The sequence below is a fragment of the Vespa mandarinia genome, chromosome 2 (assembly GCF_050613455.1).
Source record: "Vespa mandarinia isolate Hongniang chromosome 2, ASM5061345v1, whole genome shotgun sequence".
Classification (NCBI taxonomy): Eukaryota; Metazoa; Arthropoda; class Insecta; order Hymenoptera; family Vespidae; genus Vespa; species Vespa mandarinia.
The window spans coordinates 9,671,001-9,694,925 of NC_140811.1; the positions used below are offsets into that span (position 1 = coordinate 9,671,001).

Sequence of the window (23,925 nt, forward strand, 5' to 3'; positions counted from 1 at the left end):
AGCAAGTAAAGCTAATGGTACAAGATAATGTTTTCGAAATATATCGCTTTTAGGTAAATTAAAGTAATTTGCCCAAAATGGCACTATCATAATTTACTTAGTATTACTTGACAAAATAAATACATATGTATATAAAATTATTATGAATATCTTATTTCAGTCGATTAATTAAAATGAATGTCAACGCCTATTTTAGATCAAAGCAAAAAATTTTGTTTGTGATGTATCCTGAACATTTTATCATTACAGTAACTTTATGAAGTGTTCGTGTTCTATACAAACTGTATTCTATCTACCCAATTTATTTATTAAAGTAGCTTTCATCATTAAATGAACGTTCGATTCCGAAATGGATAACATCGGCCTTCCCTTATTTTTTTCTTTTTTGTAAATAATCAGCAACTTCAAGGCGAGGCCAAGGTACCCATGACAGATTTATATTCTTGTCACAGGGATTAAGAAGAACTTATTCGAGATAATATACAAAGACAATAAAAATCTATAAGAAAGCTAAAGATATACTTTGCTATAGATATGTATGTTAAGATTCTTTTGATCATAATTAATATATTACTTTCTTTATTTTGTTTTTGGCATTCTGCTAAATAAAACTCTGATCTCTCATCAAGATCAAGATGACCATAATTCTTAATTTACAATAATCGCTTTAAAATACTTATATATGTATATACAGCATAACGCATAACAGATCGAGTGATTATAAATTATTTATTAGATAATAGAGCAATAACGTAAAATCCTTCATAGCTACCGTTACGTATCTAACATTAATTAAATATTATTTTCTAAAACAAAGTGCAAACAATAAAAAATTTGATATGCATTTGCACATTTCTGTTACGTGATTCTTGAGTCATCGTGACAAAACACATCGTGCTGTATGAATTTCTTCAATTTAAAGTTTAAATTGATTTTAACAGACTCACTCTTAAAACATTCAATATCTGTGGTGAGACTGCGATTGCTTCCATTCGGGCGAATTATGATGATGATGGTGGTGGTGATGATGACGTTTCTTATCCGAAACACTAGCATGTTTGCTAGATGGATAGGCTGCAACATCGCTGACAACTAATTCCGAACCATCACGTTCGGTATTGTTACCGCGATAATTTTCCCGATATCCTGGTTCATCCAGGGTCTCTTTGCGTTGTAACGCAGGATGGTTTATCTTATGCCCGGTAGTCTCATGAAGATTCTCCCATGCTTGCCTATAATATCGATTTAAGCCACCTCGACTTTCTGAGGAACTGCTATCAAAACTAGCAACGGTATTACAATCTGGAGATGCTCGATGACGATAGTGTTTACTGCTTCTACCACGATTCCTACGTAAACAGTGAAACGTTGTTAAAAGATATTCTTCATAGAACCATTATCGTATCAAAATATATAAAAAATGTAGTTAGATCATTTTTTAAAGTTTTATAAGAAACATGTAGACGATGCAATGGACAAGAAGGATAAGCATGTTGCAATGAAAAATCGCTAAGTCAAATTTGCCATAAAATACAATTAAAAGTAATCAATCGTTTTCATAATGAAACAATCATCCACCTCGTGCATAAAGAAGAGCAAAGCAGAAGAAAAAAGGAGCATAAACATTTAATCTTGTTCTATAGGCATCTGTGAAAAGTTTTGCATAGTAATACTCTTGGAAAAAATGAAAGAAAAGTTAATCAGGAGAAGGGTGCAAAAATTGTCACTCGCGAAGGACGAACGCGTGCAAGAAACATGTGTACGAAGTTTCTTTTGTAGAAAACAGAAAGGACACCGTGACCTGCCGGTGAAACGAGCTACCACTATACGTAGTGCGCAGTAGAAATTTTGCTCGTTTACCTTGACTAGTATCACTTGCGAGGGTGGCGCACAGTGGTGTGGTGATGATACGTGATGATGGTTGATGTGGTGGGGCGGTGGTTGCGTGGAGGGGTGGGAAAGAAGTAAACTTTGTCCTGTTGCTTTTATTTTACGTGTTTCTTTTTTTTTCCTTTTTCCTTTCTTTTTCTTATTTGTCTTAATTGTTGTTGTTGTCATCTTTGTTTTTCTTTCCTTTTTTCTTTCTTTTTCGTTTGTTTGATTTTGTTTTTTCGTCGTTGTACTTGTTTAGAATTCAAATGGAAGGGTTCGAGAAGTAACCGGCACGATGAGCTGCCGAGATGGTGAAGGAGTAAGGATGATCGCTACCGCGGCGAGCCATGAGGTCGCGGCGCCCCAGGTGCTGGTCGGGGAAGGGCAGCGCCAGTAGCGTATACCAACGCGAGGGCATTCCGGACTCGCCCCTCCCAAGGGCACCGCTACCGCCACCCCTCAACGCTCCAACCCCACCGAGCCCCCTGCGGCGCCTTCCTCTTACGCTGCCACTGCCGCTAACCAGCGTCAACGCAAACATTTCAACGATAAATCTCAACTCTCGTCCTCCGTAGACATGTTTTGAGTTAACACTTTATTCGAACTTATTCGCGCCAGGTTAACTCCAAATGAACCTATTTCTACTTTTAAGATGAATGAACGAAGACGATTTGCTAAGTTTGAAGTTTGAATGTAAGTTAATTTGAAGCTAAATCTTTCAACTATTCTATCGATTACATCAGAGAGATCAATATATACTGCTAATCACTGTTCTCCGTAGAAAGAATTGTATACGAGCTATATGATCGTTGTTACGTGTGACTTTCGGGAAGGAAGACGAGCGTCAGAAAAGCAATTCGTTAATAGAGAAACAAAAGAATATGCAAAATCTCTACGTGAAATCGCAATTCTCATTTGATTTAATTCAATTGTAACAAAGATTTGATTCAATTGTAATGATTAATAAATTTTTAAAAGAATGGCATTTTTGCTTTAAATTTAAGATAAGAAAGAGGAGAGATAGAAAGAAAAGTAAAGAAATCCAAATATACTGTTCAAGCGATACAGTAGGCAGAAGTAAATAAAGAGCAGACATTTTATGTATAAAAGAGCGTTAATAATATAATCATAGCAGAATAAGACATAGATTACCCGCCTGTGATATTTGTATGCGTCATAGTTTAATATAAGTATAATGTATCCCTACCTGCGTATCAGTATGACTACCGTTGTGATGACCGCAGCAAGGAAGACAAAACCACCGAAGACTCCAAGCGCTATAACAGCTCCAAGATTCAATTTTGCTTGATGGGCGCTAGTCGATTGGTTGAATGTGTCCACTTGCAAAGGTCCTGAGGGTTCGGGTACACCTGTACCAGTACCGGCTTGTACGTGATCAGCACCACTACCAGCGATCTCGTTATCTTGCGGATGATCTTTGCTATGATCATTTAAAATTGATAATGAAGAAGAAGCTGTACTTTGTATGTTAACGCTCGACTTTTTCGATTCGGTTTCTTTAACCGTCGCCATATGTTCACTATTAATCGATGGTATTTTGCCATGTGGCGGGACGATCGTTGCTGCTTTCATCGTTGTAATCGTTGTCGTTACTTTCGTCGGCATGTTTGCTGGTGGCGTAGTCGATCTAATCTTTGTTGTAATGAACGGTCGTGCTCTGCTACTTGTTGCTGGTCTTAAAGTCGCTCGCGGAGGCAGCGTTACCGTACTTGTACGAGTCTCCTCTATATGTACATAAACGAATAGTGAAATATTCAGAAACATAGGGCGATTAGCCATAGTTGGTTATGATCAACATACAACATACAATATGTAGACATATAGTAGTATGTAATTATAAAATCAAGTATTCGCTTATTTATATGTTATTAGATCAAGAATTTGGCTACTCGGATTATTATTTGATTATAATTTGATTGAAGTTCAAGTTTAATTATCGGTGTAATGATATGTGTAATTATCCGTGTAAAAACATTTCGGAAAAGCATTTATTTCTCTTCTTAATGATAGACGAATGAAAAACAAAAAGAAAAAATATAAGAGGAATATAAATAATATAAATTACCTGTACAAGAGGGCGCGGCGTGATCATAAAGTCCAGTTTGTAAACAGAGAATCTGTCGTAAACCGATCAACCGATATCCCTTTTCGCATGTATAAGTGACGATACTGCCAACGAGCAGGCTTCTGTTAACGTTGCTTTTGCTTACCATTTCAGTTTCGTCAATTTCATCAATTTGGATGAAACTATGAGGAATTATTACGGGTGGATCGCAATGTATCGGTTCGCAACGCGGCGGTGGTCCGTTCCATCTCTCGTCTATATCGCACGTTAGTCTCGCACGACCTACAAAAGGAGATACGATAGAGTGATTTCATGTAAGATCATACAATTATTGAACTTTATCAATTACCTGTCATTTCATATCCCTCGTCGCAAGAGTAGAGTACTTGGCTTAGATAAGTTACAGTGTTGTTAATCAACGTGTAACCACCGTGCTTTATGTTCGCAGGATAACCGCATTCGATATCTAAGGAAACACATTGCAAACACATTAATTAGGATCCATTCGTAATTCACTCAGATCTACGAGAGGATAAATAGCACTCATTATTCTTACTTTTACAAACTGGTGGGAATTCATTGTAGAAGCCTGTATCAAGACACGTACGAGTCGAAGGTCCGATGAGAAGACTTCCAGAATTGCAAGTATATTCTACGGTAGCGCCAACTTCGTATTGACTAACAATGTTTCTATTTATTGTAGCTGTTACGATCATGGTCGAGTTCGGTGGCTGTTCAGGTCTACCGCAAGCTCGTGGTTCTAAAAATTGAGTATCCTTGTGTTAAAAATGTATCATCAAAGTGGAAAAAGACTTAAAGACGTAAAAATAAAGGAAAACACTTACGGTGTTGACAAATAAAATTTAGTCGAGCGTTGCAAGGTGTATCGGACCAGAGCCAACCCCTGCTACCATCGTATCGAACGCAATCTTCTTCTGTACCTTGTGGAAGACTCCAAAAAGATACGGAGACTTCTTCTCCACTGCCCGTCCACCTCCAAATAGTTCGATCGTTTTGATCTCTCATTGCACCCATCCAGTACTGACTAGTCGTGTCACTTCTTCTTGAAAGATAAATAATGTCAATCTAGTTTATCGTGATATCGAACAATGAAGATTTGATGACAAAATATAAGACGTTTAAATGGTATAGTACCTGTGCCGTCTCCATAATTCCCATGAGATAAATCCTTGAAGGGCAGGATTACTTTCATCGACTAGAGTTCCACCTCGTGCTCGGCAAAAGGCTAGAGCCTCTCTGAAGATTAGCGGTTGTCGATTATAAAATATATAACACTTTCCATTATAAGTAGCAGTTGATCCCGGAGGTTGATCTCTGAATTGTGGACATCTCTCGATGGGCAGTGCCTACGTATGGGAATATCAAAACGAAAGATGGGAAGTTTAGCTAATTGTGACTATGAGAGACATGAATGACGATCATAGGGTAAATCATAGGGTACATACCTGGTCTGTATAAACGAAAGCTTCGCATAAGGAAAGCTGCACCGGAATTAGCGCTTGGGTGGAAGCCTCTAAATGTACCGAAACGAACGCACCAGGCATTGGTGGATTGCAAGGAAGGAAAAGAGGTTGACCCTCTTCTAGCAGACCAGTGAAACGATTGCAAATTGGATTTGTTCCCAAATCCGGCCGATTGTTACCAACACGAACGATGATCGTGCCAGGAATAGCAGTTCCTAATTGAAAGAAAGAAGCACCCTTTTATCTTTTCTTCGCTCCGTTACCATTCGCCTTTCTTCTTTATCTCCCTCTCTTTCTCTTTCTCGTTTTAATTTACTATGTATAATTAATTTAAAAGCGAATCGGAAAAAAGGAATTGAGAAGAAACAAAAGAGCCAACATCTTTCAACCTAAATAACGTTTCAACTGCCACAATGAGCGCAGAGCCATGACGTAGATAGTTATTATAATATTATATATTCTTCTTGGGATATTTCGTTTCTCTTCGACAGAAGAAAAATAAATAAAAAAGGGCAAAAGAGAAAAACGAAACGATATACGCATTGAATGCAGAACTTTCTTGCATTGGTAAACTCTGTGAATTTCACTGTTTGAAAGCGCGTAAAGGAAGCGCGAGATCGGAACGAAGCCGAAGATCGATACGTGCCTCATCGTCATTTTCTTCCTTTTCTCGAGAGAAACTACGCTGTCACGGATCGTCTCGTCCTCTTCGTTCGATTGTCATTTTATGAACAATAAAATTATGTTTCCCTGATTTTCTCGATGCGTTCACTTTTCTTTTCCTTTTTTGGCAGTCAAGCACAAATCATTTGCATTCATTTCAGTTAATACTTAATATACATCTTGACAAAGTGTTTCTGCTTCTGATTTTCTTCTTTTCAAATAAGAGAATGAAAGAAAACTGCGAACAAATCTATAAATCGTTTCATCTCACTATCTACTGAAGTAAAGTCTACAAACGAAACACATAAATTGCTACATACATATGTGCATTATATACGAATGTTAAAATCGTTATGGTTGCTGCTCGACGTGAAAGTTCTCATCTTTTCATTCCATGAAGGCTAATTATGAGGTGCGTTATTGTGAAATGCGATTGATTTAATTGCAAGTACTGTGCGGACACGAGTCGGAAGGCATAATGTGGAAATCATTTCAGGGTTCCTATCTCCGTGGCACTGGGCCGTGTCTAAGAGGTTGCTAGAAGACAGCATAAATCATGAATTTTGCCATACACGGTCAACTTCTTCTACGAGATAATCTCATCTGATAGTTGTGCAGACACTTATATCAAGTCAATTTTACACGCCAGAAAATGACAATCATCGAGAACGATACTTCGTTTAATACGTTCAACTTCAAACGAACTGATTTAAAGAGTTTAATGAATTGTACGAATAATTAAAATCAATTCTTTGTAAAAGGAAAAAGCAGAAGGAAAGGACCTGATTAAAGATCAAAAGATATAGGTATAAATAAACGGATAGATTGTTAGAAATATAAAAAAGAGGTTGGAAATAATATGGCGTTTGTGAATTCATCATACAATTTCATGGATGGTTTGAGGCAATGCTTGGATGATAATTCTGCTCTCTTTTGGTCTACTTCGATTAGATATTTTGATTAGCCTTGATCAGTGGAAAGCGCACTTGAAGACTGACAGTGATTGAACCGTGAAAGAACCAAACAATTCGAGATTTAGTGTAGCACGTGCATCGAAGTACTAATCAAACAGAGATCTCCTAATTGAATTTCAATTCAAGTATGATCGTCCTACTTGTACTCATTACTTGATAGTTCGCTGATAGACAAAAGTTACAATTTATATAGTTCGTCGAATCTATCGTGGACTTACCGGCCAATGTTAACGAGCTACTTACCACAGCAAGGTTTCCCAAAATCTAGCCGAACCAGCTGTACCATGTAAGGTTCCAAAAGGTTCACGTACCACCATGGTCTGTGTTCGGGTCTCGTTAACGTGCAAGTTTGCGCGGTGTAAATCTGAGCACTACTTCCGTCAACGGCACGTTGCGGAATTCCGCCATCCAGACTGCTAGATTGCATCGGTGCTTTCCCGCCGGCTACATTCAATACTGAAACGTAAAGAGAATAATCATTAAAACTTAAGTATTAAGATCTATATCGTATAAGACCTATTCCTCTTGAATTGAAAAATTGCAACTTTTTATTTTTTTTGTCTTTTTATTTGCTTTTAAATCAAAATCGTTTTAAGTCGATCAGTATAAACTAGGATGCTATTTTCGTTTGGTGATATCACAAAGTCGCGAATCTAACACTAATTACTCGATCGCAATCGTACGCAAAGGTACGTAGATAGGTACGTATATAAGTGTACAGTGTATAGGGTGTTATGTTTCGAATCAATATACGTAAGCCCAGTCAGTACGCAGATGGAACAGCCGGCCTCAAAGGAAATAAAAAATAATAAACAGAAATAGAAAAGGAGAAGAAGAAGTTTTGTACAGCGAGTGCCGGTAAATGCATTTGCGAAGAAGTCGTTGGCCTTGCGGTAGTTTTACTGTACCGTAATGTGAGAATTTTACCGGCGCTAACTCGCAATGCCGACGCTACTTTTGCTGCTACTGTTATCGTGTCGCTATCAGTAATAGTGACGAGACTAATTAATTTATTTTTAGATATTGAACAAGGAAATAAATTAGAAATCCATATGACCCAATATCTTAAACAAGAAATAAACCAAAATTAATTTTACTTTTAATTTTATCTTCTATCATCTATATATTCGATTCTGATATGTAAATTTATTTGTAACGAATGAATTTTACGTAATAAACGCTTTAATATATCGGACGATTCAAATGGCGACGCACGAGATGGTTTTCCATTTCGTTTAATTATTATTTTTTGCGAATCGTGCGATAAATCGATAAATCGACGTCGACCAACATTACAATAAATGACCGTATTTATGACACTAATATAATTGATGCATTCTTGACCTAAACCTACATATTGGATTACTTGTCGTCATTCAACTCTACAACTCGATAGATATGCAACTAGCTAGCGCGTTCCCACAAACTCGATACGTTCACGTACCTCATAATTTACAGTTATTTCTCGCGAGTACACGTGAGTAAGAAAAGATTCGCAAATTGTCTGCTGTCGGTTTGTCGGTTCTGTACTAATAATGTTCATAACGGAAGTCTTCCGTGATTAGGTTTTGAAATTATCTGCGTTCTATACACGGATCAATAAGGCGTCACAGCAGAACTAACGAGAAAGATATCAAAAATGTTAAATTTCGTGCATCCTTTCGAAAGTAGTTAGATTTTCAACTACAAATTCTACCATGAAACCCAAGTAAGTGATGTGTAAGATCTTGTCACGTTACTTTCGCGATTTTCTATTTATGGTTAAGCTCTATTACAGAAATTTACGATAATATGAACATAGAAAGAATCAATGTGAAAGTGTTAAACTCGGGTATGGAATTTTCGATTCATCGAAGCAAAACAAAAGAAAGGCCGTTTCAAGACTCTTCATTTAGTATCTTTGATTTTAGTTGATCAAATGGAACGTACGCGTTTCTATAAAATTTCAATTAAGAAAATAAGCAAAAAAAAGTATTCTTCCGTTTTATACCCAAATTTTCGTCGACAATAGAAATCAAGATGATCGTAAATACGATCTGGAACGATCTAGGAAGTTTTGCTTTTGAGAATAAAATCGTGATAAATGTGTAAACGGAGTCGAAAAGAAAGTTCCGTGTTCCTCGATGTTCTCACCAGAGGTGAGGGAAAAGCAGGAAGTAGTATGTTGAGCCTTCCTACAGAGATCGATTCCAAATACGATCTGTTTGATGCTTCTTGATTTCGCTTTGTTTCCTGTTGACGCATCAACAAAATATCATTTAACATACCCTATATCTTTTGTGTATTTAAGAAAAAAGTAAGAAAGAGGGAGAGAAAAATCGAGTCGACCCAAGGACAACGGATAGTGGCTGTTTCGCGTTAGGAATGTGCACGAGGAAGGAAGGTTGAGAAGGCCGCGCACGAGCAGCAGGTTCAGAATTAACGGTGCAATGCCCCCACCATTTTTAGTATTTCCTGGCTATCTATCGACGAATGCCTCGGTCAAGGACATTCAGAATTGGGTCGAGTGACTAATCGAAACTTCCTATCGTTTGATAGATAGATAAGTATTTACGTATGCCAAATTTATTATATATCTACGATTGAAAGAATTTTATCGAATAGGAAAGTGATATAAGAAAAATAAAAATATGGAAAGAAATTTACCGCAAAAAGGAACACCTTCCGGTGTCCATGTACCCTCTGTCTGACATTGTCTCCTCGCTGGGCCGAGCAATTCAAAACCTCGCTCGCACGAATACGTAGCTACAGTTCCTTCCGGTAATTTAGTTTCTTTGAGAAGAGCCTCCTCTTCGTCTATGACATCGTCTATGCCGCTACCCGTGAAGCGTACGCTGCTGTGAGCCGGTGCACCTGGATAACCGCATCCGACACTGATGCTACCTGGAATTCAATATCCATATCTAAGTAGATACATCTATTATGTTTTATACGTTCGTATTTAAGACAGACCATATATATAAAATTTTAAATCGACAACGCGTATGCTGTCTCAAGTATCGCAACATTTCCCCATCGTTTTTTACAATTCTGTTTTGCCATTAAAAATGGCAACATCTATATGTGATTTATTGATTTCGTCTTGAAATATACTATCACATGTTAAAAAGAAAAACAATAGGACAAAGCTCTATAAAACGTTATTCAGAAAAATTAAATATTGATTTTACGTTTCGTAGGTACTCTACCACGAAGAAAAGCATTTTGTATCTATCAATAAAAGAAATCAAGTCAGTATTCTGAATGTTACTTTTTTCTTCCGTTGTATGCTATTATGAAAAACTCATTGTTACACGAGTACTTTTAACAAGCATAAACAACGTGCCCAAAATTTTAAAGACATTTTTGTGAACTAATTCTATTGCCTTTCATGACTGCACATCAGAATTGGAGGTGATTATCGCGTGACTCATGAGAAAAGCAAGAAATAGTGTAAAAAGATGACAATTGTTGTACTCTTGTAGTACATAGTTATGTAGGTAGTATATACACTAGTAGACATATTAGCTGTATAGGTTTAGAAAAGAGAATTACTTAGAAGGCGCAAAATGCGTTTAACATCGTTGCAACGTACGGGACGTTGCCTCATGGAGCATCGAAGTCTCCTTTTTTAACTTGATGACTTCGATGCGCAGTGAGGCTCGTCACCGTAGCTCTAACGCAAACAACTTACTTACGAACTATTCTTACGCGCATTACTGTCAAATTGATGAAGATGCAACAAACGTTTTAATGTTTTCCCTTTTTTCCGGAGGCGCTTCCATTACATAGTATAATTTGAAATCGTCGTTTCCGCAAGAATCGTCGTATCTACACATCGTCAACCGTCTATTCTCATTTCATTCTTGTTGACGAAAAGAAAGATTGTCCTTTTGTGATTTATTAACAAATTAATATACCTATGCATACCCACCGTTACTATATATATATATATATATATATATATATATATAAAAATATATATATACATACATACATATATATATATCTTATAAGAAAAGATATAACGCAACAAAAGAAAATACGAAACGTCCGGCACTCAAGGATTTCATTGAAAATTCAAGACAAACGGAAATCACTTCGAGTTCTTGCAGCAGAAATAATAATGCAAGCAACTTGCATCCTGCAATGATCGCGCAATCATCTAGCTGTTTTAAATTCTAGCTTTAAGAAGTCGTCGCAGTAAAACGTTCTGTTAACGCGTGCCAAGTTGTCAAACATAGGAATAAACTTAGGTGACGAAAATTTCACTTTAGTCAAGAAGGTTGTGATTGTATTCTTTACTCTAAATAGCACGTAAGTACCTAGTATAACGAAGAATATTTAGGTGGAATACAAAAAAACATGTTAAAAATTTGTATAGAAATAACATCGTGAGCGTAATATGTGGGAAAAGTAGAATCGATTGCTTGACAAGGTCATACGATAAAACCGCGGACGAGATGAACGGCAAGTCTACCATGATTCGTATCAGGCGGACAGGTGACATTCCTGTGGGACGATACGAGAAAACGGTTTTATCCTTGAGTCGTTGTACGCACAATCGGTTACTCGACCGTCTCGCGTTAATCTCGCTTAATTGTGCGTCGCTCTCACGTAACGGTTCGCGACTATACGATTAACACATGTTTATTAAGTATACGTTACGTCGGCGACCAAGTTGCTCAACAGAAAAAAGATATGAAAAGAATGCAAATCGTATTTCTTTTTAAAATCATACGTATAGATTTCATAGGTCCTCAACTACGTTTCAGCCGACGCAGGGTTATAGTGAAGTACGTGCAATTACAGTCAACAGACGTGATCAGAGTAAATAAGCTTATGTGGGCCAGTAGAGTGGACATAACGAGCTACAATCGCGTGGAAAGGGTAAAAGTTATTCTGGTGTAAATATCAGGTCACCGCTATTTCTACCGTTATATTCGGCAAGGATTATCATACAATACAATATTCTAATGCATTATAATTTTTGTAATTGTGCGATGATATGCTCATCTTTATGACTCTACTTTGCTCGCATATGTCCAGAGGGAGTATAACGTAACGAAGTAAATGTACAACAAAAAGACCATTTAACCAGTAAGCAAAATATGTGAGAAATTTCTTGAAATAATAATCGGTTAGAATAATAATCGAAACTAACAATATAATCGCAAACATTAACTCGTCGTTCACAAAAGCATTCATTTACACGTACACATCACTTTACTTTCGTATAGAAAAAAAGTGATTTCTGCGGGATTGGAATAATGTTTAATGATTCAGTTTACGTTTATTTTTCACGACAAACCGAATTCCGATGAAAGATAAAAAACAAAATAAAAACAAAAAAGTAAGAAGTTAATTCGCAATGACGCTACGACAAGATTACGAATGCATCTTACCTTGCTTCTCTAAAAGATTCACTCCGTGCTCATGTGTTGATAGAGCAAGAAAATGCGCATCAGCTATTTTTATACGGATGAAATCTCTTCGGAGAGAATTGGCTGATATCATAATATATTTTCTAATACATTATTATCTATCATCGCAATTTTTAATCAACAATTGTCAAGTTCCATGCTTAAGATTAAATCAATGCCAAATATTATTTGTCGGTCAATATTGAAAAACGAATCGTTTTTAGAATTAATTATCGTTATAAAATAAATATTTCATTTCAATGGAATCGATCTTCGATATAATCTAAAAAAATCGTTCTCTCGTTCGCGATCATATGAGCTCCTCGTTAAACCTTTTACAATTTAAGAAGCAAAGAATAAACCAAATTTAAAGAAGTAAATATGTCGTGTTTCGCATTGCACTAATGAACCATTATATATATATTATATAATATATACATATGTATGTGTATATATATGTGAAATACCTAATGTATGTATTAGGGTGTCCCAAAAGTTTTTTTTTCATCATGAATGGCCTTATCCGACTCTGTTTGTGCAAATATGCAGGCTGATCTATCAGCCGTCTATGTTATCGATTTCAGTCGTTTCTAGAGCTTTTTTACAGTACGTTTCGTTTGTGCCACAGTCTCTTTTAAAACGTTCATCCACAGCGTTAAACATGGGTAGGGAAAGGCAACATTTACGGTATGTTATGTTTCATTGTTCCAAAAAAGGTGATAGTATAAATACTGTCGACGAGATTTGTACCGTGTACGGGCATGGTGCTATAACTATTACAACCGTTCGCAATTGGTTTAAAAAATTTAGAGGGGGAAATTTTAATCTAAAAGATGAAGACCGTAGCAGCCAGCCAAAAACAACGGATACGGACCTTATCAAGGCGATGCTTGATAAAAATCCGCGATATAGTGTGCGCGAGATAGTGAATGCCACTAGGATTCCCAAAACAACAGTGCATAATCACCTAACTAAGATGGAATATGTTAATCGCTGCGAAGTTTGGGTTCTACACTTAGTGATGGAGATCACATATTGCATTAGCGGTAAGAGAAAAGCTCTTACAGTTTGATTGGGATGTTTTACCGCATTCTGCATACTCTCCAGATCTCGTTCCATCAGATTATTACTTCTTTCTGACCTTAAAAAATTCTCTTCGCGATAAGCGCTTTAAATTCATCAACGAAATAAAAACGCACCTCCAGGATTATTTCTTATCCAAAACACAACAATTTTGAAAAAAAGGCATAATGAAGCTTCCTGAGAGATGGAAGAAGGTAATAGTACCAAAGGGTCCTTATATAAGAAAATAACAGTAAACATTGTATATTCATTTTATATAAGAAAAAGGAAAGAAACTTATGGGACATCCTAATATATGTATAGATCTTCCATGTAATATCAGCTTAACTAGATCTTCTACAAAAGACTGAAGCGTTCCATGTATATTTTTATTTTAAATTCGTTAACTCTTTCGTGAAGAATTTATTACATGAACGTTTAATTATAACCAATAAAATTGCAAATATAATTTTTTTTCGACGAAGGTAAGTCGATCGATTTATAGATTTTAAATCTCCAATAGTGAAAATTGGAAAAAAGATGAAAAAAATACTGATGAAATTCGACAAACTATCATATTATTCGAAGAATTCATCTTGTTTTTCCATTCGATAAGAATTTTTAAATAAAAATAAAAAAAAAATACAACCACAGTCTTTGTCCTTTTTTGTAAAGAAACGAAACAATTAGTCGAAGATTTTAACGAGAAAGAAGAAAGATGTGTAAAGAGAGATTACTTTCTTATGGTCGTCGGTTAATTCGTCAGATCCGTACAATTTGAAGAAAAAAGAGAGCAAAGTAGTTTGATAAAGACAAATGAAGTTATACAAAATAAAGAAAGATGCGAAATGAAATAAAATAAAATAATGTAAATTGAATATAAATAAGATTAATCGAATACAGAATAGATATAAACGAATATCCACGATAGAAATAAATGAGAGAAACCACTATTACTGTTGTGGGAGTAACAGGTACATATAGTACTATAATATATAGTACTATAGTATATAGTACTATATATAGTACTATAATATAGTACTATAATACATATAGTACTATTGTTACATAATAATGTAACAAGAACAATTGAAAATATATTAAGTTTAAATCTATTGTAAAACAATACAAATTTGGTTATTTAATAAAAAAATCAGAAAAGAAAAATGAAAATAACGACGCACCTTGAACAACAAATCCAAGGATAAGCAGGAGATACATAAATCCATTTTCTTCCATTTCTTCTCTCCAACCTTCAAGCTCAAGCACCTTGACGAATTAATAGTCGTTTTTTGAAATAAGGAAATTTTCGAAAAAATGACAGATACACTTTGTGTTGGTACTTGCGATACTTCACCGAATACACCTTTGAGTCTAACTCGTCATCGCGCGCATTTGCTCTTAGATTTGTCCTTCAATACTCCACACGGATTTTTTAAATGAAAGACAATGATAGAAATAAAAGTAGAAAGAAAAGGAAATATAGAATTGTTAAAAAATGCTAACTGGGTTGATAGAACCGTACGATATTTTTTCTTTTCTTTCTATTTTGTTCTCTTTCCTTCTGAGAAACTTTCGTTGATTTTCTATGACACAAAGTAGGTCTCTACGAACGATAGACTGCGATCTCTTCCGAAGACTGAGCTGCTCGTTCAGTCCGCACTGTAGCAGGAAGTCGTCCAGTGTTCCACTCCCTCCCCACCCATCCCACCACCACCACCTGCTGCTGGTGTTGCTTCTGCTTTTCTTTACCATCACCTTGAAGCGAATAACGAATTGTGTGCTGGTTGCTACCAAAAACGAGAGATTGCCTTATACAATCGACTGACTAAATATTTCTTCTCTTCTACTTAGTCTCACTTCTGAAGGTATTGGGGCCAATCCTTGAACTATCTTTCGGATGACCAATGATCGGGAAAATGGATAGATATTCGATGACGACGATGTACGATGGATCACCAATGTAGCTGGACAAAAGTCATTTTAGTGACCATCATAAAATCTTTTAATTTTTATTGAAAGTTATTGAAAAATATCTGTTTTACAAGATATCATAGTCATAATTTGTTTACCATAAAAAATTCTGTGTTTCAAAACCTATTGATAATATATTTTTATGGTTTATATTCTATTCTTTTTCATAAATATTATTATATTCTTTTTCTGTTTTAAAATATAGTAAAATAATACTTCATTATTTTATAATATAAATATGTTTTTAATATCTTAATTTCATAGAAAAAATTTATGTATTGTCGATGTACGTTCTGTAGGCCTTTAAGCAGGCCTACAGAATGCTGTTGGTGACCGTTGGTGTTTTTCTTGTAATATTTTATTGAATAATTCATTTCCTGCAAAATGTGTCATATTTTAGCTGCTGAAATATCTTATAAATGAAAATATTTCAATTTTTATCAAACGCAATTTGGTTGCTTCATACGGGACATGAAAGTATAGCCGATGCTCTCGCCACTTGATACTTTACTTTCTTTAACCACTCATATCTACGGATTGGGATTACGATATCTTATATAGAGATGTATACGTCAAACATATTACATTTTTTAAAAGAATTTGCACCTGAAGTCAGTAGCGATTTAGAAATAGATGAATTTTCTGATGCTCCGAATAGCACTTTCATTATAAATTAATAATTTGTAAGTACATAATTAAAAATATCGTCTTTTGCATACATATATTACTGTATATTATTTATAAACATATATTACTCACAATTAGTTGCATTTTATATTTAACTATATACAGCTTAAAATATATCATTTAATTAACAAAAATAGATTAATTTATTAAAAAAATGTAATTATTATTCATATTTAATACGATTCTAAATCACTTCATAAATGTCAAATTTGAAATCCCCCATTTCAAATTTTGTTCAGCTAGATTAATGATGCACTGTACATAGTCGTTTTCGAATATCCGTGCAATGTGTCATTTCCTGTGCTTTTTTTATTCCTTTTTAACATCTTCTCAATTTCTGTTACATGACCTCCATTTTACTCGACGAGCTGTAAATGGTCAATCGTTGATATAATTTTTCTTCACTTTCTTAATCTCCATCCATAAAAGTATAATAAAATTTTTCCGTTTTATTTGAACAAGAAGAAAAAGACTTATTTGATAAAAAATCGCTCAGTTATAGCGCAACTATTCCGTCTAACAATATGTCGTAGAAAATATCTGTAAATAGCGACGAACTTAGGTATTCGTGAATAATAGCTTAAATTACACGGGAGATCACTTGACTACTTAATTATCATTACTTATTTATCAATAATTTGTATTTCGATCACGTACGATCTTTAAATAGAAAAGTAGTATAACGATCACGTGATTCATAGATACAAAAAAGACATATCTATGTATAAAAAATAGTAAGAAGTTATCAATTATTGTATCTACTCAGGTGAGCGGAAAAAGAAAGAGTATATCTCGATTTGGTATAAACGGAAATTTGTCGAGACGAAAGTTAGTAGTTTGCGGTAACGTGCGTCCAAAGAGTTGGAAGTCGAGTCACTTGTTAGCAGCGTCGACTTCCTGACCCACATACCAGAAGCGCCGTACAAATGTAACACACTTTGTACGTTCCTCCAGCCACAAAGCAGCTGCGAGCCAACCGCAACCTATCGGAATAGGAAGAATGCGTCGTCGCTTTTACGTGCTTTCGAATAATAATTCTGTTGATCTCTGAAGAAACATTTTCGAAATGATCGAAGCAGCTAAATTATCGTCAGGGTCATCGGCCGATGTCATGCGATGTTTAATCTAGTACCGTCGGCGAATCGAATTTCTCCGTTACGCCTTGGTATCGTCTTCGAGCATGGCCATATCGGTGACACTGCCTCTTCCTTCTACGCATACCAATCGATCCTTTTCGGATTATTATACCGAGTCGTAATCCATATTCAAAAATACTAAAAAACGAACGCGAAAAATATCAGACACGTTGAAACGATACATGATATATTTAGTAGTCATATATAATCCACATAAATATATCTCCGCAAAGGTTTATCGTAGAAACGATAACGATATCTTTAATGTTTATAATCGACACATATTCTATTAGTTGTTTTTTAAACAAATTCTAGTAATAGATAACCCACGACCCAAATCGAACATCCTTCGTGTCATCGATTCTTGATGAAAGTTCTCACTGGTAACCTCGTTAAGACATCGTTATCAGCCATAAGACGACCTTCGTTAACAAGAAAAATTCCACGCAAAGTCTCGAACTGTCGCAAAATTTGTTACTTCTGTCGCGCTGTTTCGTAAAAGAAGAGAAAGAAAAGTACTATCTTTCGGATAATTACATGATGCCTCCTAAACCATCTTCTAAATCTATCGCATTCGTTACGTTATTAGTTTTCGATCCCCGTTGTTCTCAGCAATATCAGCTCATTTTTTGTTTTTCATAATTCTGTCTTTCCCACACTCTCTTTACTCATAAAACGTTATTATTGAAGATGGCAACTAATTTTTAATATTTAAAAATTCGACAACAAATTTTATAAAATAAAACTACCATTTAAAACTTTGAAATATAAGAAAAAATATGGAACTTCCCTGAAGATCTTGAAAAACAATTACAAATCCATCGACGGGATTTACTAATTTGTTTATGTTGAGATCAATTAATCTCTTCTTTTCTTTTTTTCTTCTCAATGCAATCACAACATAAGTAGAAGAGAATTGCCGAATGTGTATCCGTTGGCTAAGTCGTTTCTCATTAATTTTTTTCTTATTACTAAATATAAATGATGTCTAACAGTAATTATATGAATCAAAAATGTATAGATTACATCTTATTTCGCGAGAGCTATAAATATATGGAAAAATCAGTTAATCTCTTGATTAATTTATTTTGTTAATAATAATTTATCAGTTTTATTTTACATTTTTATATTTTTATAAGAGCAAATTTATTGTAAAGTGTTTGACAATATTTATATTCATCGAGTGTCTCATTTTAAACGTTATGACTAAATATCTCCGATCCTATTAATTTTATAAAAAAATGTTTCAAATAAAAGACGCTAAGTTTTAAGGGGAAAATATAATATTCATTGTAGCTATTTTATAAAGGACGCCATTGTCAATCGATATTAAATAATTTTTAGAATCAGAGATATTTGGTCATATCGTTTAAAATGAAAAACCCGATATATATTATAATCATTATACAAATTAAAAATCAATTTTTATTTAAAAAATAAACATTATTTCATCTTAATTTAAAAATTATTTTTTGCTACCCTAGCATGGAAAAAATGAAATATCATCCTAAAAAATCCGAAATGCATAAAAAGCAAAACCCATAAAGTTTTTAAAGAAATACAATAAAAAATTATTATTATTCTAACAGTAAATCGTCCCAATTTAACCCATTAATATTAATAAAAAAACATTAATTTAACATTTGCTATGTTCAATATTTTTATTTTTTTGTTTATAAAATATGTTAACATTATCACAAATATATTATTTAATCGAATTAAATATTTTGGAATATTTTCTTTTCGTTATTAATAATAAATATAGCAGTATATAATCCTTTTTAATTCCGTTTTTTTTGTTATTTCTATTCACTAATATGGTATTTTAAAAAAGAATATGATATAAGAAACTAATAGATACGATTTAGGTAATGATTACCTTAAATCGTTTCTTTTAACACTATGTTATAAAAATAATCATAACAAATTAATTTATGTTTAAAAAAAAGTTAAACATGTATAATAATAAAGTAAACTAATGTAAAAATGTATAGTAAAGAAGAAATATAGCATAAAATATCTCCTATGTCATCGTAGCATCGTAATGTATTCAAGTTGAAACCGGCATGTGTATGTAAGTACATCGTCTGGTAATAGCTCATAGCGACCCCGATTAAAAAAGCAGCCGTAAAGGCGAACATTAATATGCGGGAACTTCTTAGTGAAAAACTGGGAACTCATAGATTTAAGATAAAATCAAATGTTTGTTCTGAGTTCGCGTACACTGATCTTCTCTGCACGGTTTCGAGATGGCACGGAAACCAACTCGCTTTTTCCCTTTATCTCGATCTCTCAATCACTCGAATAGTATTTATACATAGATATTTCGCTTCTCAGAAACAAAAGAGCGAAAAAGATTTGAGCAATCTTTAAATTTCATAGTGTGTAATACTCGCGTCGATTATAATCGTTTTTTCTTCAGATTTGGCTATATGCCTCCCACGTGTATTTTCTGTAACCCATAATTTAAACACCAGCAAAATTCTCGTATTCTTAGAAAATTCGCGTATATATAGGAATATAGAAAGAATTTCCGAACGTGCCTAGGAAAGGGAGTTTTAAAATCAAACCTGTGAAAAATTACATTGATCGTTACCAGAATGAAGTTTCCAAAAATTTTTGTTTTTTCTTATCTAATGGAGAAAAAACATACTTATATTAGATACAACCGTATAGTACAGGTAGCGAAAAAACTCGTTCTCGTTATGCGTGAAAAATGAAGAAACAGATAAACTGTGGATTCTTTTCCTTTTTGTAAGAAAATATCATCAAGTCGTCGTTCAAACATATTGAATGAAGATAAGTCAAGAATTAACTTTTCGACCTGATTTCGAAATAACTTGAACACAACATGTTCAACATGGTTGAAAAAAGAGAAAGGAACCCTTAAATCATTGTCGCCAAAGTCAAAAACAACGTTAGCTATATCTATCATCAGGATTTACGCATGTATGTAGATTGAACCAAGTGAATAAAAATACGCGCCATCTTAGAAACCCTTTCAAAATGTTATAGATTTTAATAGTTTAGTAGTTTTTTAATACGAAGAAAAGGAGACCCATTCCAATAATTGTACTTCATCATAGATATACTCACTTTTCTCTTCTCAATCCATATCTATAAAGAGACCTCTTAAGTTTGCCGATGATTACTTACCTAATCTAATTAATATCGTTATTTCATAATGTAAAACCAACTTGTCATTCTGTCAAAAAAGTGTTTTCTCATGATAGGAAATCGAGTTTGTCATACATGTTATTTAAGAAAAATAAACATTCCGTTCATTCTGTCATGATGCGAAAAGTATGAGGGCTCCATTATCACGAGCGCTTTCTCTTGGAATTAGAACAATGAGCGTGTACTCGAATTGATCGCTGGAAATTCTCATTAACTACTTGGCTCGTCGTACCGCCATTTCGATCCTACCGGAGCATAAACCATAACGTAAATTGTAAAGGAATCTTTGTCGTTCCAAATCGAAAATTTGTCGATCCTAGTTTTTCGATTCTAAAAAAAACGAATAGTTGCTCGTTTCTGCGAAAAATGAGGCGACCCGGATACGGTTTTAACTGATCTAACCAACGAGAAAGAAAGAGAAAAAGTAAGATTTCAAAAACATTTTAAATCGGACCGAATCAGCGAGCGTACAAAATACCATGTAAAACGTAGAGGCAAAGACGAAACGAAGACAAAGAAGTGTCACATGAGTCATCCGATAGGATTTGCTTAGCAGCAACATGTTGAATCAGCTTTCTCCGCATTCGAGGAACGCGAAAATGAGATAAAAATCGTAAAGAGACCTTATCGATGAGACCTTCTCTATCTCGATCTCGTTCGACCTCTTTCTTAACCGAAACTTCCCACGATTCTACAAGGCCCCAGCAATATAAAATTGTCGCCTTTTATAATTAGATGGAAATCATTCCTTATATCGATTGATATCACGCATTTTAATCTCACAATCATGCGAGGCCAATGGTTTCGTTTCTCACGTATATTTCAGATATTAACGTATATCTATGATAGCTAATTAATTGAAATAGCTATGTTTACTATTCATTTTAAAATAATGTAAACAATTATAAGGTACGAAATTAGTAAAGAATGTATTTAAGATATAATGAAAGAGGCAAATGAAACGAAACGGTTATCGGTCTGCAGAATGTAGCACATCGTGAAAGTTTTCCAACGTCTCGTAGAAATACTGAAGATGGTTGATGATAGAAAAAAGAAAAAGAGAGAAAGAGAGACAAATAGATAAAAGAAAGAGATAAGAATTCTTCACGATTCTGCAAATTCTAACTTTGAAGGCTTCTCTGACTCGCGATTAATGATTTTTGGTCTACTGCTAGAGTGCTTAAAATAATTATATATAATCACAAATATTATATATCAACAATGACGGATTTATGCTTGCATAGGCCGTGAAGGCGGTTATTTCATAAGACAGGAGGCACTCGCAGGACTATATAAATTTATATTATATAATAAATTTAATTTAATATCCGGTGACCGGTATATGATTTTTATTTCTATATCTACGATTATAATCGAATTCGAGTAGTATATTTATCATGTTATCATTTACATAAACAATTATAATGAGAAAATATATATTATGTATAATTGATTTATTTTAATGGAATCCCAAAAATTTGTAAAAACTCAGATCTGACGACTAAATCCGGCAGTGCATATCAAATCAATCGAATTTATTTACGTTGCTATTAGTATCTTATATTAAGACTGAAAATTTTCATTATTGTGATTTCATTAATAAAAGTATAGTCTAAATAAACTAGAAATGCGGAAATCATTTCTAGATTCGCCTAATTTACCTTCACACGAAGCTTCTCGACGATCTTATGAGCTCCATCGTTCAGATGGTGAAAGCGAAAATGGAAATTGCATCGATAATGTCTAACGGAATAATTATGAGAAAGAACCTTAAAGAATAGTATTTGTCACAACTCGATTGATATAAATCTTTTTTTCTTTAATAACCCTTGAATTTCTAAAAACGGAAAACATACATCTTCCTGTTGTAAAAAAATGATAAAAGAATATAACAAATTTAGGTTATCTTTCGACATAAGATCAATTTCACACAAACATCCACTCGTTTTGATTCGATCGGTAAAAAATGACACTTGAATAATGCTTCTATAGTTCATAACAGGAATTACTTGCCGAAAAAATATTATGCTGGCCATATAATCAAAGAAATAAGGATCATACCGTATGCGAAACAATGATAATAACGTCTTTATCGACATCTCGTTATTGATACTGTGATCGCTTGTTAAGTTATAAAAAATACCGATTTAGTTATTAATTTTCATATTATCGAATCATCGTAAGTTTGTACATACTGTAAATTTCTTTTAAAGATTATATCCTACCTTATTTAAACGTAACTACCTAATGGGTTGCACTATCATACAATTTTTCCTAATCATTTATCTGCGCCTGAGTTCTTTTTAAAATCGTAATTTGCATGGAAGAAACTACACAAGTTACGTGCGTGTGTGCATGTGCGTGCATGAAGAAATCAGTCACAATTTGCCATCTAGCGACAATTTTAAAGAAATACATACTACATTATTGGTATTACCTTAAAGACAGATAACAATATTATCGGTATCCATACTAATTGTCGTCGTGCCTCAGTTACAAGTAAATTAAAACTTGTCAGAAAATATCAAGATGGCAGTACTATACATAAATTTGGAAAGTCGTATTTGGAATTTATCGAACTTTTCATCCTAATCTGTTCGAATGTTAATTATTAAAGCTGAAAAGACCCTGCCTAACATGTAACAATGTGGTTGGAATTTGTGCCTAACGGCAGGATGGATGATATCACTACAATTGCAAACAAGATATAAAAAATTAAAAAAAAAACTGCAATTAATTTGAAACTATGAAAATGTTTAAAACCATCGTGATAAGAAACACAATAGTATTCATTTCTGTTTTTTTCTTTTTAATCTTTTTAATGCACACATAATTCTATCACTGTTTATTGTATAATTATAGCAAATCCATAGTATAACTGTGTAATAACATATGTAAAAGAAAGAAGTATGATAATGTAAGATGAACTAAATTTTATGATTCTAATATCTGTTATTCCATATTATCTATCGTCGGGAAAAACAACAAATATAATAATAATAATAATAACATAACAATAACAGTAATATATATATATATACTGAAAGATTTTATCATTATGAAAAGAAATATAGTCGCTAGATCAACTTCGGAAAAGCGTAACAAAACCCCGCACATAACTTTCATAATACTGTAGAAGTGCATTATATCTTGAGTAACGTGTTCATCAAAAGTTAAAGCTACTAAAGGGAATATGCGTAATTGCTTTAATAATATATGCTCGTAATGACTAGGAACAATATATGACAAAACCTCATTCCTATTGTATTCTTTTCATTTTCAATATTAGTATTAATAATAATAACAATACAATTAACATTATAAGAATTCCTTACGCTAATATACAACTATTTAATCTTACATAAATAAATATAGAACATTGACAGTATGTGTAGATATTCGTATATA

At 33.9% G+C, this 23,925-nt stretch overlaps 1 protein-coding gene and 1 long non-coding RNA gene across 5 annotated transcripts; one reads left to right on the forward strand and one right to left on the reverse strand.

The window, feature by feature from the left end:
* Nucleotides 1-30: 30 nt before the first annotated feature.
* Nucleotides 31-22,821, reverse strand: LOC118443834 (uncharacterized). Of its 4 annotated transcripts, XR_004838801.2 has the most exons (12): nt 14,728-15,172; nt 9,726-9,962; nt 7,323-7,535; nt 5,425-5,657; nt 5,114-5,325; nt 4,804-5,021; nt 4,515-4,718; nt 4,308-4,424; nt 3,959-4,240; nt 3,080-3,617; nt 1,861-2,390; nt 1,211-1,349 (listed from the first exon to the last, which is right to left on the reverse strand). XR_004838801.2 is itself a non-coding variant. In XM_035871393.2 (11 exons), the coding sequence occupies exons 3-11, from the start codon at nt 7,504-7,506 to the stop codon at nt 959-961; spliced, it is 2,379 nt and encodes a 792-aa protein (XP_035727286.2). In that variant the 5' UTR covers nt 7,507-7,535; nt 9,726-9,962; nt 22,743-22,821; the 3' UTR covers nt 31-958. The 4 variants fall into 4 exon arrangements, 3 of the variants coding, with proteins under 3 accessions (XP_035727286.2, XP_035727257.2, XP_035727267.2); XM_035871393.2 differs by lacking the exons at nt 1,861-2,390; nt 14,728-15,172 and adding an exon at nt 22,743-22,821 and having other exon boundaries at nt 31-1,349; XM_035871364.2 differs by lacking the exon at nt 1,861-2,390 and having other exon boundaries at nt 31-1,349.
* Nucleotides 3,589-4,810, forward strand: LOC118443933 (uncharacterized). The gene is made up of 4 exons (XR_014983648.1): nt 3,589-3,719; nt 4,112-4,272; nt 4,407-4,599; nt 4,662-4,810. It is a non-coding gene; the product is annotated as an uncharacterized LOC118443933 (long non-coding RNA).
* Nucleotides 22,822-23,925: the final 1,104 nt, after the last annotated feature.

Bases quoted from the DNA above. Each gene is read 5' to 3' on its own strand.
- LOC118443834 (XM_035871364.2), bottom strand. From the start codon at position 14,782: ATGGAAGAAAATGGATTTATGTATCTCCTGCTTATCCTTGGATTTGTT. The intron at 5,326-5,424 runs GTATGTACCCTA...TCCCATACGTAG, and splicing joins CTTTCGTTTATACAGACCAG to GCACTGCCCATCGAGAGATG. The intron at 3,618-3,958 runs GTAATTTATATT...ATGTACATATAG, and splicing joins CGCCGCGCCCTCTTGTACAG to AGGAGACTCGTACAAGTACG.